We start from the raw sequence: 17,415 nt of genomic DNA on the forward strand, positions 1-17,415 counted from the left end.
TTGACAAGTCGAAGGTTTTACTCTAAAACTTTTTTTTTTGTAATCGGGTATTCTGAACCAAGGTTCATAATAATCATGAGACCGAAAACTAACATGTGATTTGAATTATACGTTCTTTTCTAAATTTAATATTCGAATTTGGGATGAGACAGACGCTTTATTTGTAAAGTTGTTGTAAGTTAGATAACTTTACAAATTAAAAGTTTTATTATATATATTTTTGTAAGTTCAATATTATTTTTTTTGGGAAATTTTCCTAATAAATTTGTCTATATCCAACTATATATATATCGTATGTATATATATGAAAATATGTATGTATGTGAAATTTGATGGAGAGAGGTGCACGCAATAGTTGCAAATCTGATGGGGAAATGTGAATGGGTCTTCCTCGTGCTTCGCCTCCCTTCTGCATGGCCCCCCTTTTTTATTTCTTTTATTTACTTTTTTTCACCTTATTTTCTGGTTTCCCTCGCACATAGAATAATTAACTTAATTTAATTCCAATATTATTATACTTTGTTAAATGCACGTATCCATGTGTAAATATGTATATACACGTGTGTATATATATTGATGGACTTGGAAAATATATAGATATTTGTCTTTACGAGAGATACACCACGCCTAAAATCACGTTGGCGAGTTTATTTATAAAATTGTTTCTATGTTTATTTCGCATTTTTTTTTTGTATAATTAGAAAGAGGGGAGGGGAGCTATCAATTTTGAGGTCCACGAATTAGTGTTTGTTAATATATGAAATTTAAAATTAGAAAAAAAAATAATAACAATTTAATTTCGGTAACTATCATAATCGAAAGGTGTGGATAAGTGCGTGCGTGTGCGAATGGTAAGACCAAACTTGATTGGCCAAACCATGAAGGACCCGAAAATTGATCTCTCCTTTTAATGTAAGACACGAGTGCCACAAATCATGCAAAAAAAAAATATCGAAAATTAATTTAATTATTTCAATTTTCTCTAAGCTTTATATATATATATATATATATATATTAAATTATTTATTTCACCCGAATTTATGTCCTATATTTGTATGCCATGGTTGTCTGTGTTTTTATAGTAAAAAATTTTAAATTAATATCTCAAATGTTAAGATATTAAAATATTTTAAATAGATATTCCAACTCAGGCAATCAATAGCAATTTACAACCTTGATTCGTTTTTTATGTTAGAAATTAACATTTGATTTATACCTTATCATCGCAATCGAGATTGAAAATTATCATCAATTTCGTAAATTTTGTTTTTTTATTGAAAATTAACGTCTAATTTATATATTGTCGTTAGAGTTGAGGTTGAGAATTACCGCGTATTTCATGAGTTAAAATACCTATTTAGAATATTTTAATATTTGAGATATCAATTTAAAATATTATAACACTCAAACTATTAATTAGATCAAATTAAAAAATTTAGATATTTATTTAGCATAATTTGTAAAGTTGGATACATTTTCCCTAAAAAAAAAAGGATTGTGCTCAAAAGACATTTCACTAAAATTTATTTTGATCTGTGTTCCATTCAATTTAAAAAAAATATATAAAAGAAAAGGTGATTTAATTTAAGAAAAAGAAATAAAGACTTAAATATGAAATAAATATATGTAATGCAATATTTTATGTGTGGCTTTTGAAATCACATGGGTTGATACCCAAAAGGATAACCAAACCGTCCATGCGATGCGACGATAAAGTGAGCCCCAAGGGACATATCTTAAAGAAGATATTATTGGCCTAACTAACTAACCCCAAAATCCACGCTTTTATCATATGACATGACCCCGAAAAAGGCCAAGACAAAAAAAAAAAGATAGGTTTTATTTAATAAAACTATTTAGACGATAACATCGAATAAAAAGGGAAAATAATAGTTGTGATAATAAATAAATAAAAAAATTGAAATGATTGAGGTGAAAGCTTGGACAAAACAAAAAGGCCGACGGTTCACGTTTTGGTTTGGAAATGGTAAATATTATTATTAAAATCAATAAAAATGGATCAAATTTGTTTTAAATGAATATTTTTTTTAACGATAATCAATCTCGAACCGTATCTAAACAAATTTTGCATCTTATCGAAATATGAGCTAAACGTTAAATAGATATATTTGTTATTAGGTAATTTGAAAGAAAACAATTAAACTAAACAATTTTTTATCAAAATTTTCAAAATATTTTGTTTTTATCAAAACTAAATAAATTCTAAATTTATGATATTTATAAACTTCAAAAATTAAACTAAAAACTGAACTTTGCTACCCGAAATATTCGATTTAAATTTCTTTCAGTTTTACTACATATAGTAAATATTCGTACTAAATTTCTTTAACACTAAATATTCTGTCATATGGATTATATGTATATATATATATATATATATATATATATGATATAGAAGTCATATCTATATACAAGACAAATCAGTTATAGTTTCCTGTTTTTAATAGTTTTAATTTACCGTATTTTCGTAACTACTTATTAAAGAAACATAATATATTTACAAACTCTAATACATATATATAATATTTAAAATACTATTTGGCATCACATATATAATCATGTTCAAAGGCCATTAGAGTTCGTTTCGAAGAACTATATATATTATTAATTACTGAAACTTAGATAGTTTAACCGGTAAAATGAGACACAAAACGTGTGTATCATTTTAAATTCGAATCTCAAATTTGGAAAGATGTCGTATATTCCAAAATTATATGGTTGACCCGCAATTCTTAGATTAGTTTGATTTTGGTTTAGAACACTCAGTTATCAATATATATATATATATATATATATATATATATATTATGTCATTGATTATAAGATCAGTTAGAAATCGGTAGCTCACTACTAATCACATTAGAGATTTTTCGTAAGAAAAAACAAGTAAGAGTATATATGAAGCCACGACCGAACAAACGAAACTTGAGATTCTCTTAACCACTCATTGCATTGTCGGAACACAAAAAAACACTACTCATTTCATTTTCTTTTCACATTCATTTAATTAGTATATGTATATATACTACATTGGTCAATTTATAATATAATTCGAAATAATTTAAGATGTAACCAAAATATACTCAAACTATTTTTGGAGAATTACTTAAAATGCGAAGATTACTAACTAAGCCTCTTTGACCAAACCGAAAAGAATTTTCTAAGAAACACTTGAAACCGCCCAACTAATACCATATTTAAAAAAAAATGTCCAAAATAATATATTCGACGGCTGGTACGTTTTTTGCATATATTTATTAGTTACTTTATACTGATTTTAATAATAATTATTTTATTTTTCTTGGTCCATGCTCGAATCCCTTCAGTCCTTCTATATAACGCAACAAGTCTCTCCTCCGCTAACAACAACACCCACCCATATACACACACAAAAAAAAAAGCATGAGAAGTCTAAGGCCAAAGAGGTTCTGCATAGGATTTGGGTGTGGAGGAATCGGGATTGCCAAAAAAGGACATGATCATAAAAGATCATCATCATCATCGTCATCATCATCATCATCATCATCATCAGGTAACAACAACATCGAGTGGGAGAAGAGGCCGGGAGGAATGCTGGTTCAGAAGAGACCGGGAGGACAGAACGTTGAAGATTTGATAACTGTCAGAGTCTTCTCCACTGCTTCTCAGTTTTGGCATGAAATCTCCATCGACTCCAACTCCACTTTCGGTAATTATCTTATATAATACATGGCACATACATATATACATATATGTTTACATGTGCATATATATATATATGTCGTATACAATAGGTGCATTTAATTTCTTTTGATATTTTTGTAAAAGACAATTATATATATATACAGAGAGAGAGAGAGATTTAGCTTAAAATGGTTACATGCCACAAAATATTTCGTATTGGTACGAACGTTTGCAACCCCTATATATATATTTTTAGATAATTAAGTGTCATGAACCGAGATCCAGTCTACTATATGGAGTGGAAACAACCCATGTAATTGAAATTACGTCCACTTTCCAACCTGAGGCTCGAATCGGGGTGAGGCAGACGCTTTGCATTCTCATTTCATCGGTTGAACAATCCAAATTGGGTTCTACAATATATATATATATATATATATATATATATATATATGTAAATATAAATAAATATGTATGTTTTGCCATATATATGTAATTAATTTTAAACCACAGGTGAAATGAAGATGATAATATCGATGGCGAGTGGGATGGAGGCAAGAGAGCAGAGAATACTGTACAGAGGGACTTGCTGTTGGAAGATCCTGCCCTCAAGGAGATGAAGCTCCTTCTCCGTACCGAATCCACTAATCTCCCAATTACTGTGTGATTAGTCCCCTAATTACTCATCTCTTACTTGATTTTTCACTGCCTGTAAGCTTGTATTATAAAAGAAATCGAATTAATTACTGCTAATTTGGCATATGCATATGTTTACCATCGGTTAGCTCTTGATTATTAGTCTCTATAACCACCGGAGAGAGGGGATTGAGTTTGCCTTCGTTATGTAGTTTGTTTGTTGCAAATGTTTTCTTTAAGGCGACGTTGTTGTATTGTGTCATCAAGATTTTTTTTTCATGAATTCTTGAAACCCTAAAATTTTATGGTTTGAATCTAACATATGTGGAAGATAATAATAAACAAAAAATTATTTAGAAATTAAGTATAAAAAAAGAAGTATTTTACGCTCTATATATGAAAATTCCAGATACGAGAGTGTCGACGAACATTGTATATTCTGTGCTGAGACTGAGACATACATGAAATACATACATGTATCCATAATTATCTGTAAAGATGTATGTTTATATATATATATATGTGTGTGTGTGTGTGTGTGTGTGTATGATACAATTAATAGTATGGCACGCGTGCACGCCGGCACTAATGAAAGTGGTGATTTAAAAAGCCCTGGCTTTAATTGGCACAAGTACAGTTAATTTATATATGGATTTCAGTTAATTAATTCTTATATTTAATATTTTATGGTAAGAAAAACAACAACTTTTAATCCGCATGGTCATTTAGGCTAAAATTTACAAAAAAAAAAAAAAAAGGTTTATTGAGTCTCGATGGACCAAAGTCATGCGGGCTTTATTTGGACCAATGTGGACTGAGCTGTCTCAGCGACTAGTATTCGTCGTTTTTGGATTTTTTTTTTATATATATAAAAACCCTGAAATTGTTAGATGCAACATGATCCAAGGAAATTTGATAGATTGAAAAAAGGGAAAATACAATATAAATATATAAATGTTACTCCCTCCTTTTTTTTTAACTTTAGATGACTTTTTAGAGTAAAATTGTTGTTTTAAAACAAATGACGTTTTTATATTTTCGTAATTTTTAATATTTTTCTAAATTTAACCGCTATTATTTTATTGGAAAGTTAAAAATGACAATATTTTATCATTAATCAGAGTAATTACAAAAGGTATTTTGGACAAAATATTTTTGTTTAAAGCTAAAACGTCATCTAAAGGTAGGGATGTAAATGGGTTAGCCCGTCTCAATCCATCCCGACTCATTTTGATCTGGGAATATTTTAACCCAGTCTAATACAATCTGTTTTTTAACGCGCTAAAAATATATCAATCCACTCCAAATCGTTTTAACACGCGAACCAAATAAGCCGTTCACAAAAAAAAATGACCGATAAAGTATTAAAAACCTTGCATTGTTAAAAAAAAAACAAAGTAATATATATAAAGATACATAAAAATACGAAAATATGTTAAAAAAATAAAAATATAAATTTATCGGGAAACGGAAATATATATATATATATACACACACGAGAAAAAGTGGATTATTCATCCGAAAATCAAAAGGCATCAGCGAACTTGTTAGTTCACCCCAAGAATTCATGATTCTATTTATGACGAACTTGTCACGAACGTACCACAGCTCCTTTTGAACTGAATTCATGAATATAATTATTTATTCCCACTTTATTGTGTATTTATTAATGGAAGCTATACATATATATACATATATATATAGAGAGAGAGAGAGATTCAGATCATTGAAACTCTATCAGAATCACTAAAGAAACTTTCATAAAAAATGGAAAAATGATTCATCGAACATTTTCTCTATATATATATATATATATATATATATATAACAAGAAACGATTTCAAATAACCTTTAGGTTTTTGTTCTTTATCAAATTTATAATTTTATGTGGTACTGGATTTTGTATATTTTTCACAAATCCCATGGGCCAACCATTATAAAAAAACAAATAAATGAGTATTAAAAAAAGAACAAAAGGCATGAAAACACGTATTTTATAATTAAAAAAAAGTCAACATATGTTTTAACTTTTAATGAAGCCTTGAAAATTGATGACATATTTTGGAATTTCTGATTTTATTCTCATGTAATCAGAATGCGAAGCATACTTGGAGAGGATTTTAAAAAAAAGGTAAAGAAAATTATTTAATTTATGAAATTGTAAAAAATATATATCCCTAAACTTTTTGTTTAATAATTTTATTCCTATAAGATGTGTTTTTATAATTTTTAAATTTTTTAATTGATGTAAAATTTGACGACGTTGCTTTAAAAATTAATTTAGAAATTATAATGAAATATTTTACAATTTTAAAAATTATAATGATATATTCTATAAATTTAAAATAAATTTATTAAATAAAAAGGTTATAAATTTATTTTTCGCCGTTCATAAGTTTAAGGAATTTAAGTTTTTCAGGGGTTTTTTTACCGTGAAAAGAGAGAAAACGAGAAAACGAGAAAAAAAAAAAGGGGAAAGGGAGGAGGAACATAGAGTATATCGCCAAACATGGCGGCTTACCGGATCGACGGCATCACACGTACGTTTACGTTGTCTTCCCTTTCGACGTGTATTCTCCATCTCCGTTTCCCATGCGATTCCACTCATCCATCTCTCTCATTTTCTTCTCTTTCTCTTCACGTTCTCTCCGTCTCTTCTCTTCTTCTTCTTCTTCTTCTTCTTCTTCTTCTTCTTCTTCTTCTTTCTCTCGTCTCTCATCCTCTTCCGCATCCTCCGTCATGGCTCCCGCCTTCGAGAAGCGCCAACAAGGAAATGGCAACTGTGGTAATGGCGATTCGAAATCTAGGATTACGGTCGTCGGCAGTGGGAATTGGGGAAGTGTTGCCGCTAAGCTCATTGCTTCTAATGTCCTTAAGCTTCCATCATTTCATGGTAATGCCTCTCTCTCTCTCTCTCTCTCTCTCGATCGAGTTTTTTTTTTACGAGTTTGGACGATTTTCGCTTCATGGGCTGTTCATGCAATTACCCTGTAGCGATCATAATTTCGGTTTTTTTGGGTTACGCATCGAAGGAATTGAACTTGAAGTTTCCTGCAATTCAGAAGTTTTATAGTTCGCATCCCTGCTAAAGAACACAATGTGATTTGAATTATCTTCACCGTGTGTGATTTCGCATGCGTAGATGCAATTCATCCATATAATCTGTGTTTTCATGGACACAATATGCTGTTGTAATGAATAATGATAACCGATAATTTGTGTTTATCCATATGCTGATGTAATGATATTGAGGATTCCTGTAGTTTCGGGTTCCATCTTTTGAATAGAACGCTTGGATTAATCTTTCATTTCTGTTTACATACTTATATCCAAATTTTGTGCTTAAACAAAGTGGATTCCATAAAAAAAAAATTGCAGATGAAGTGAGGATGTGGGTGTTCGAAGAGGTTCTACCAAATGGTGAGAAGCTTACTGATGTTATCAACAAGACCAAGGTAAAGGGACACCCATATGATCTGATACTTCAGATTCGTAATTTCCAGAAAAAGGAACGAACTTTGGCTCGGTTTCTAACTGGTATCCCGGTTTATTGAGCAGGAAAACGTTAAGTATCTCCCTGGGATTAAACTAGGGAGAAATGTCATTGCAGATCCAGACCTCGAAAATGCAGGTCAGTTCTACTGCTAAAGTCTATGAGGCCGAGAAACAAAAACATCGAAACTTTGGTTCGTTCGTTGTCATGGGTGTTTTCTGATGCAGTGAAAGAATCAAACATGCTGGTCTTTGTTACACCACATCAGTTCATGGATGGTATATGCAAGAGACTAAGGGGAAAAATAGATGGAGCTGTTGAGGCAATTTCTCTAATTAAAGGGATGGAGGTGAAGAAGGAAGGCCCCTGCATGATCTCCAGTCTGATCTCTGAGCAACTCGGTATCAGTTGCTGTGTCCTGATGGGGGCAAACATTGCAAACGAGGTCGTCATGTCGAATTTTTTTTCCCCGGCTGTTCTTGTGAGAGGTATGTTGTTGTAATGTTTCTTCTGGCATTGTGGTGACTGATGTAGATTGCGGTGGAGAAGTTCAGCGAAGCAACGGTTGGATACAGAGGGAGTAGAGAAATACCGGACAAATGGGTGCAGTTGTTTACTACTCCATATTTCATGGTAACAGCGGTAAGTGTAACTTTTCCATGCCTTCTTTTTCACTTGATAAAAAGCTCTCTCATCATAGTTTGGAAGGCCGTGGAAACAACAAAAGGGACGGTGATTGTTCTTGCTGTCTAGGAGTTTCCAAAATCTTGATATTACATCTTAGGTTGTAAGAATGGCACTTGTCTAAAAAAAATAGGTTCACGATGTGGAAGGAGTCGAGTTGTGTGGGACTTTGAAGAATGTTGTGGCCTTAGCAGCGGGTTTTGTGGATGGGCTGGAAATGGGTAATAACACAAAGGTACCGATGAATAAGTGGGAATGTTTCCTTATGGTCTAGCCTCTGGGAACTATTTTTGAACCTTCTTCTTGTGCTGTTAAAAAAAAAAACTAGGCTGCTATTATGAGGATTGGCCTGAGAGAGATGAGAGCCTTCTCAAAGCTTCTGTTTCCATCTGTGAAGGACAGTACATTCTTCGAGAGCTGTGGGGTAGCAGATGTCATCACAACTTGCTGTAAGAAACCCCCCATTATCTTGCTTATGTCTATCGTGATTCGTGAAGCTTGATACCATTTGACACCGGTTTCTTTGCTGATTGATTATGGATGGCAGTAGGAGGAAGAAACAGAAGAGTTGCTGAAGCATTTGCACGAAATGGAGGGAAAAGGTTCAACCTTTGTTTATCAAATCGTTATTGCAAAATCGGGGAATTCTGTTTTACAATCTTCTGGATCGTATTTGATTGGCCTTGCCGGGGCATTCCACAGGTCTTTTGATGAACTTGAAGCAGAGATGTTACAGGGTCAAAAGTTACAGGTACAACACCAAAACGCTTGGTGAAAACATTGCTAGAACGAACTTAGTATTTCTTTTCATTTTCATTCAAATGGGCATAATAAACTTCACAAATGCCAGGCCAAATGGGCACTGATAATAAATAAAATACGATAATAAACATATAAGTGTATGATTAACTAGGCTTAGACCAAAGTAGACAAGTAGAGGTTTTTTCAGACAAACTTTGAGGTTTTTCCTGTGTTGTTTCTTTGTGCCATGTTCTGGGTGAAGGGAGTCTCAACGGCGAGAGAGGTCTATGAGGTTCTGAGCCACCGTGGTTGGCTCGAGCATTTTCCACTTTTGTCAAGTGTCCATGAGATCTGCACTGGTCGGCTTCCCCCTTCGGCCATTGTTAACTATAACGATGAACACAAGCTCGGCTCCTACTGATGCTCCATAACTGAGGTTTCTCAGCTTCGGTTCTCTAACTACCATTCATTCTAAAGGTCTTTTACATCTGGAAATGAAGAGAATCAAGGTTCTTGCCATGGAGGAGATCGACCCTGAGGATCCGGATTTTTTTGTGTTTTCTGCGAAATAATATATGCGAAAAGTTTACATCTTTCCGTCGTTTTTGTAAAAACTCGTGATGTGCTGATTTAATGTGTAAGTTTTGTTATGCCATAAGGTGGTTTTCCGGCAAGAGATCAGCTGTTTCCCGGTGATTTGGGAGCGTCAAGTGTTGTGATACTTGTTTGCTGGAGGCCAGACTCGAACACCTCGGAGGGGCTTGTCACAGATTCGGTTAAGTAAACCGGTCATGAACCGGCGATATGAAATGTTGAAATCGAACCGGTAATTGGACTGGATCAAGATTTAGTGGGTTTATAATGGATCTAACTATTGTAATGGGTTTCTTATGCGTAGGCCCGATTTGGAGTTGTGATAGTAATTTGTGTTGTCGTCTTCTGCCTTGTTGTACCCGATTTTTGTTTGCATTAACCGGATACTAAACCGGATTCATGCGGCAATTCATCGCATTAATCGAGTCGAGAACCAGATTGGACACGTGGAGGTTAAACGGCCCAAAACCGAGATTATCCAGTTTTCATTTTTATTTTTATTTTTTGAATTTTTTTCAGGTCTATGGGTTTAAATTAAAATGACCCTAAAAGTTCATTGGGCAAAATTGCAAAAATAACCCCAAATGTCTATCTTTACTTCAAGGCATAACCTTCTAGGTTTAGGGTTTTAAAAAAAAAAACTTAAATAACGAAAAGACTAGTTTACCCTTAAAAAATTGAACACGTGACAATTCGTGAAAAAAACATTCGAAAAATTTATTCTCTCACTTTTTTTTTTAAAATTCAAAACGTATTTTTTTTCTTTTTCTCTCCAAAGAGATGTCGTTGGCGATTCTAACAACAAATTTCTCAATTTTCGTCTTACACTCGACATATTTCTCTACTATGACGAGATCTCACATTCCAAAATTGAAGAATTTGAGAATGCATGGAAAGTGTTCGATAAAAATCCTCAGAGAAATTTTGGCTCTTAAAACGTCATACATGTCATATCGGTCAGACTTTAGTCATACCGATCAGATTTTGGTCAGACGTTCACAATTTGGTTAGCCGGTCACACTTTGAGTAAATATGACTTATGTTAATAGATTTTTTTTTATATTAGAATTAGATCACCAAAACGATGAAATGTATTCTTGTAACCCTTATACAACTTTTTGAATCGTTTAAACTTAATTTAGACCTTTATTTTTCGTGTAAAAATGGTCATACCGGTCACACTTTGATAAGACGGTCAGACATTGGTCATACAGTCAGAATTTGGTCAGACGGTCAGACTTCTTGAAAATTGATGAATTTATAATTTTAAAAGTGTTAATTGGTATACTAATAATCTCATACAACACGTTTTTTAAATTTAAAATCGGTCAAACGGTTAGACTTTGGTGAGACGATCAGACTTTGGTCATACGGTCAAACTTTGGTCATAACGATCATATTTTGATCATATCATTAGACTGGTCATATGATTATACGAGCCAGACTAGTCATACTTTTTCAAAAATGATGAATTTACGAATTTAAAAGTGTAGATCAAACATGTTCTTCTTATATTGAATTTTGGCTTATTAGGGTTTCGCTTCGATTCGATTCGAAGGAACAATATCATTTAAGCTTACACTCGTCAAACTTTTCCTCTAGAACGAGATCCGACACACCAAAGTTGAAGAATTTGAGAATGCATGGAAAGTGTTTGATAAAAATCCTCAGAGAAATTTTGGCTATCGAAATGGCACATCGGTCAAACCGATCTGATTTTGCTTATGGTGCGAAGAACAACAATGTCATCAACAACTCATTCCACATAGACCTAAAGTAATAGTAGTGTTTATATAACACATTGAGTACAATTGACTTATGTCGAGAGATTTTTTTTTCTACGTGAAATTAGAACTCCAAAACGATGCAAAAGTAATCTTATAACCCCTACACAACTTTTCGAATCGTTTAGATTTAATTTAGGTATTTTTTTCGTACTCAAATGGGTGGTTGGCTCGAGCATTTTCCACTTTTGTCAAGTGTCCATGAGATCTGCACTGGTCGGCTTCCCCCTTCGGCCATTGTTAACTATAACGATGAACACAAGCTCGGCTCCTACTGATGCTCCATAACTGAGGTTTCTCAGCTTCGGTTCTCTAACTACCATTCATTCTAAAGGTCTTTTACATCTGGAAATGAAGAGAATCAAGGTTCTTGCCATGGAGGAGATCGACCCTGAGGATCCGGATTTTTTTGTGTTTTCTGCGAAATAATATATGCGAAAAGTTTACATCTTTCCGTCGTTTTTGTAAAAACTCGTGATGTGCTGATTTAATGTGTAAGTTTTGTTATGCCATAAGGTGGTTTTCCGGCAAGAGATCAGCTGTTTCCCGGTGATTTGGGAGCGTCAAGTGTTGTGATACTTGTTTGCTGGAGGCCAGACTCGAACACCTCGGAGGGGCTTGTCACAGATTCGGTTAAGTAAACCGGTCATGAACCGGCGATATGAAATGTTGAAATCGAACCGGTAATTGGACTGGATCAAGATTTAGTGGGTTTATAATGGATCTAACTATTGTAATGGGTTTCTTATGCGTAGGCCCGATTTGGAGTTGTGATAGTAATTTGTGTTGTCGTCTTCTGCCTTGTTGTACCCGATTTTTGTTTGCATTAACCGGATACTAAACCGGATTCATGCGGCAATTCATCGCATTAATCGAGTCGAGAACCAGATTGGACACGTGGAGGTTAAACGGCCCAAAACCGAGATTATCCAGTTTTCATTTTTATTTTTATTTTTTGAATTTTTTTCAGGTCTATGGGTTTAAATTAAAATGACCCTAAAAGTTCATTGGGCAAAATTGCAAAAATAACCCCAAATGTCTATCTTTACTTCAAGGCATAACCTTCTAGGTTTAGGGTTTTAAAAAAAAAAACTTAAATAACGAAAAGACTAGTTTACCCTTAAAAAATTGAACACGTGACAATTCGTGAAAAAAACATTCGAAAAATTTATTCTCTCACTTTTTTTTTTAAAATTCAAAACGTATTTTTTTTCTTTTTCTCTCCAAAGAGATGTCGTTGGCGATTCTAACAACAAATTTCTCAATTTTCGTCTTACACTCGACATATTTCTCTACTATGACGAGATCTCACATTCCAAAATTGAAGAATTTGAGAATGCATGGAAAGTGTTCGATAAAAATCCTCAGAGAAATTTTGGCTCTTAAAACGTCATACATGTCATATCGGTCAGACTTTAGTCATACCGATCAGATTTTGGTCAGACGTTCACAATTTGGTTAGCCGGTCACACTTTGAGTAAATATGACTTATGTTAATAGATTTTTTTTTATATTAGAATTAGATCACCAAAACGATGAAATGTATTCTTGTAACCCTTATACAACTTTTTGAATCGTTTAAACTTAATTTAGACCTTTATTTTTCGTGTAAAAATGGTCATACCGGTCACACTTTGATAAGACGGTCAGACATTGGTCATACAGTCAGAATTTGGTCAGACGGTCAGACTTCTTGAAAATTGATGAATTTATAATTTTAAAAGTGTTAATTGGTATACTAATAATCTCATACAACACGTTTTTTAAATTTAAAATCGGTCAAACGGTTAGACTTTGGTGAGACGATCAGACTTTGGTCATACGGTCAAACTTTGGTCATAACGATCATATTTTGATCATATCATTAGACTGGTCATATGATTATACGAGCCAGACTAGTCATACTTTTTCAAAAATGATGAATTTACGAATTTAAAAGTGTAGATCAAACATGTTCTTCTTATATTGAATTTTGGCTTATTAGGGTTTCGCTTCGATTCGATTCGAAGGAACAATATCATTTAAGCTTACACTCGTCAAACTTTTCCTCTAGAACGAGATCCGACACACCAAAGTTGAAGAATTTGAGAATGCATGGAAAGTGTTCCTATTATTAAGATTTGTGTGTAATCGATGAAATGCCCAAACTTAATATTGTTTTTTCACAACAAATTAGTTGAAAAATAGATTGGAAATGAAGAGAACTTGAAGATCAGAGAATGGGCGAGAAGAGAATGTAGTTTGTTCGACATATGCGGATGGAGAGAGAGAGAGCTGGAAGAGGAGAGATAGGTTGAAATATTTTTTTTAAATGAAAATATTAAATAAAAAAGGAAGGGTATTTTTGGAAAGATACAATTATGAGGTTATGAAATGATGTTGGTTTTTAAAAAAAAAGAAGGGAGGTCATGTCATGAAGTAAAAATGACATTTAAAGTCATTTTTGTAATTTCCCCAGTTCATTGAGAGCCCATTTATAGATGTGCTAAAGTTAGGGTTAGGGCCGAAAGGAATTAATTGCTCTTCAGCCCCCCTATTTTGCATTTGTTAATTGGGGGAGAAGAAAACTTGAAGCTTTCTCACTCTTGAGTTCTTTCTCTTCGTCTTCGATTCGCTTCGAGCTCAATTCAGAGGAAAATCACTCTCCGGTGAAGCTTGGGTATTTTTCTTGCTCTAGTTTTTCTCTGTTTCCATCCTCCTTACCTTTCTGTCCGCGATTCCGGCGATTTTGACCGGATTGCTGGACCCAACGAACTCCATCCGGATGATCTGATTCAATCTTTAACTGGGATTTTGATGCTCATTCAGTACAGAATTGTAATTTTCACTTCTGGGTCGGCGGATGTCGGATCGATTTCCGGCTTTATTGTGAAGTGCTTATGATGATTAGTAAGTTTTTTTGGGTCGTCGTTTGATGTTCGTGTTGCATTTGCTGTTGTAGACTGGTGAAATCGAAAAATGTCGCAATCTTCGGTCGATGTTCCGCCAAAGGGTGGGTTCAGCTTTGATCTGTGTAGGAGGAATGAGATGCTTGCGCAGAAAGGTCTTAAAGCTCCTTCTTTCCTGAAGACGGGTACCACCATCGTTGGGTTGATTTTCCAGGTCTGTTTTGTTCCGACATATCTTTTCTTCATACTCGTGGCTGGAGTTGCAATTTTAGTGTTTGAATTTGTGGGTATTTGAGATGGCGAATCTCGCAATGTATTGTCTCATCCAACGTTTTTGTTTTGGTATGGGTTATGGATTCCGTAGTATATCATACAGGTGGATGGAATACTCTTGTGTCTTAACAACAATGGAAGCTGATTATCATTCTTTTGTTGAGCAAAAATGGACAAGGGGTTTAAGGATACCATGTTAAGATGATTTGGTTTCACAACATAGAAGCTGAAACTACAACTTCGTAAATTCGTTCCGGCTTGCAACATGAAACTAGAAGTTGTTGTTTGTATGATCGACCTCTAACCTGGACTTCATCACCATATCAGATTGTTTTGTCAGGATGTGTGGGGTGCTCTCTTGATGGTTACCTGTAGAAAATTTGTGAGGAATCCTTCTTTTTTCATCCGAATTTTGATTTTTTTGCTCAGTTGTTCAGCGCATTTGATGTAGGATTCATTTCTTTCAACATGTATTGTTTCTTGTTTGTTTGACAACTTGTTGATGAAATCAATCCCCTGAGTGGCAACAGCATGTAATATGTGATTGATTTTGGTGGTCCTTTGTTGTTGTTACTGTGTTGTACTCTCTTGGCAAATACTTGTTGAAGATATGCAATTTTGGTGTCATTTTCCGGTTTATGCAGGATGGCGTGATACTTGGGGCTGATACCCGGGCAACTGAGGGGCCCATAGTTGCTGATAAGAACTGTGAGAAGATTCATTACATGGCACCAAACATATACTGCTGTGGTGCAGGAACTGCTGCCGATACTGAAGCAGTTACGGGTATTTCCTTAAACCCGAGTTTTTTAAACTGTAGTGCCAGCTTTGGTTGTTCCTCTCTCCTTGTCTGTTAAATCAGTTAAAAGCTATCAAAAATCACAAAACTCGATATGTTTTGAAATCTTGGTTTCTGTCTTAATGTTTCAGATATGGTCAGCTCGCAGTTGCGGTTGCACCGATATCGAACCAACCGAGAGTCGAGGGTCATCACTGCTTTGACTCTTCTCAAAAGACATCTATTCAGGTTTATATCATTTCTATCTCCTCGAGAAGCTTGTGTAATGGTTTGTGACGAGTACCTGGTTGTTTTTAACTGCTGCTCTTGTTTGTACCATTTAGCTACCAAGGTCATGTCTCAGCTGCTCTTGTTCTTGGTGGAGTTGATGTTACAGGACCTCATCTTCACACTGTGAGTTGAGTTTTGATTTTTCCCCCTTTTTGCCCAGAAAGAGATTTTATCATTCAGGTTCTCAGTTCTCACTTCTCTTAATCTCTAACATTTGATTTGGCTAAACTGTAGATATACCCGCACGGATCAACTGACACTCTGCCGTTTGCTACCATGGGGTCTGGCTCTCTTGCTGCAATGGCTGTGTTTGAGGCAAAGTACAAAGAAGGTCTAACGGTAAGTTAGCCAAGAAGGTAATCTTTAACTGATCAAATTTCTTCTCTGTGTTCTTTCTAATGGATTCTAGTGTCGAAAATCCTCCAGAGAGATGAAGGAATTAAGTTGGTAGCTGAAGCCATATGCTCGGGTATATTCAATGACTTGGGCAGTGGAAGCAATGTGGATATTTGCGTGATCACGAAGGTATCTCCCCCTTTCAGATCTCCCTGTTTTGGCTTTTTAGTTGTCCTGACAATCAGGGTGCTCAATTCAATCATCAATCTTGTAATGCTTTGGACATCTGGTCTAATGATGTGATTGAACCCTAAAAGGGATACAATCCGAAACCTAATGTGGGTTTTCACCACTGAATCAAACTCTTGGGAAAACACTATAGAAGTTGTACAAAACTGGGTTAGCTAACGCAATTTGGGCAACAGGGACAGAAGGAATACCTCAGGAATTACATGCTGCCCAACCCAAGAACATATGTCAGCAGCAGAGGGTATACATTCTCCAAGAAAACTGGTAAAGCTCCTTTGTCTTTGCTCGTTAAAGATCAGTTGAAACTATAACAAGTTCCTCTCGCTGTTTTCACATAAACTAGAGTTTTCTTTCCATAAACACTTCCCCTTAGGTGTCTAATTGTCTGCCCATTTCTTGTCATTTCATTATGTTGTAAGATATGGGTTTGTCATTGTTGTTTCCCCGAACAAAAAACCGTTTATTTTTTTGCTGGAAACAGAGGTTCTTCAGACGAGAATCACGCCATTGACGGAAAGGGTGGAAGTTGTAGAAGTGGGCGAGGCCATGGAGGAATGAATGAATGAACTCACTTGAGCTAACATTGTCTTTTGCCCCCTTCTTTCCCTGTCTTTGAGGGTTGTATCAGTGAAGACAAGTGAGATTCCGTAGTGTTTTTTTTTTCCTTCTATGCTATGTTTAAGATTCTCATTTGGGTTACGCAAATGAACTTCTTTGATTGAAATGGCTATGGATGTGGTTGTTATTTGTACTGATTTAACACATTGGTATTATGGCTCTCCACACCATAATAACATTAACATCGTTGGCAACAAACACCATATGAAATAAGCTGCTGGCCAATTTGAAATTGAAAATTTATTTGAAAAAAATGAGCATGTTTATTAATAAAGATAGCTTCGACTATCGAATACAAACTTACTAGATAATAACCCGCGTACTAAATATTTACGAACTTAAATAATTTTTTTATTTTTAAAATTA

General features: G+C 34.4%; 3 protein-coding genes across 4 annotated transcripts; all 3 read left to right on the forward strand.

The window, feature by feature from the left end:
• The first annotated feature begins 3,375 nt into the window (after positions 1 to 3,375).
• LOC104825344 (BAG family molecular chaperone regulator 3) lies at positions 3,376 to 4,304 on the forward strand. The gene is made up of 2 exons (XM_010557667.1): positions 3,376 to 3,709; positions 4,198 to 4,304. Exons 1-2 carry the CDS (start codon positions 3,424 to 3,426, stop codon positions 4,302 to 4,304), a joined length of 393 nt encoding a protein of 130 aa, XP_010555969.1. The 5' UTR covers positions 3,376 to 3,423.
• Positions 4,305 to 6,773: 2,469 nt separating this feature from the next.
• Positions 6,774 to 12,169, forward strand: LOC104825312 (glycerol-3-phosphate dehydrogenase [NAD(+)] 1, chloroplastic). Of its 2 annotated transcripts, XM_010557623.2 has the most exons (11): positions 6,774 to 7,213; positions 7,699 to 7,775; positions 7,879 to 7,951; positions 8,041 to 8,258; positions 8,348 to 8,455; positions 8,631 to 8,732; positions 8,826 to 8,946; positions 9,045 to 9,099; positions 9,200 to 9,248; positions 9,501 to 9,546; positions 11,782 to 12,169. In XM_010557623.2, exons 1-11 carry the CDS (start codon positions 6,913 to 6,915, stop codon positions 11,892 to 11,894), a joined length of 1,263 nt encoding a protein of 420 aa, XP_010555925.1. In that variant the 5' UTR covers positions 6,774 to 6,912; the 3' UTR covers positions 11,895 to 12,169. The 2 variants fall into 2 exon arrangements, with proteins under 2 accessions (XP_010555925.1, XP_010555924.1); XM_010557622.1 differs by lacking the exon at positions 11,782 to 12,169 and having other exon boundaries at positions 9,501 to 9,934.
• A 1,955-nt stretch (positions 12,170 to 14,124) lies between these two features.
• LOC104825313 (proteasome subunit beta type-7-A-like) lies at positions 14,125 to 17,191 on the forward strand. Its single transcript, XM_010557624.2, has 9 exons — positions 14,125 to 14,275; positions 14,558 to 14,718; positions 15,422 to 15,563; positions 15,708 to 15,804; positions 15,900 to 15,969; positions 16,081 to 16,185; positions 16,273 to 16,371; positions 16,608 to 16,695; positions 16,913 to 17,191. The coding sequence occupies exons 2-9, from the start codon at positions 14,575 to 14,577 to the stop codon at positions 16,987 to 16,989; spliced, it is 822 nt and encodes a 273-aa protein (XP_010555926.1). The 5' UTR covers positions 14,125 to 14,275; positions 14,558 to 14,574; the 3' UTR covers positions 16,990 to 17,191.
• The last annotated feature ends 224 nt before the right edge of the window (positions 17,192 to 17,415 follow it).

The sequence above is a fragment of the Tarenaya hassleriana genome, unplaced genomic scaffold, assembly GCF_000463585.1.
Source record: "Tarenaya hassleriana unplaced genomic scaffold, ASM46358v1 Cleome44, whole genome shotgun sequence".
In the NCBI taxonomy this organism is placed as follows: Eukaryota; Viridiplantae; Streptophyta; class Magnoliopsida; order Brassicales; family Cleomaceae; genus Tarenaya; species Tarenaya hassleriana.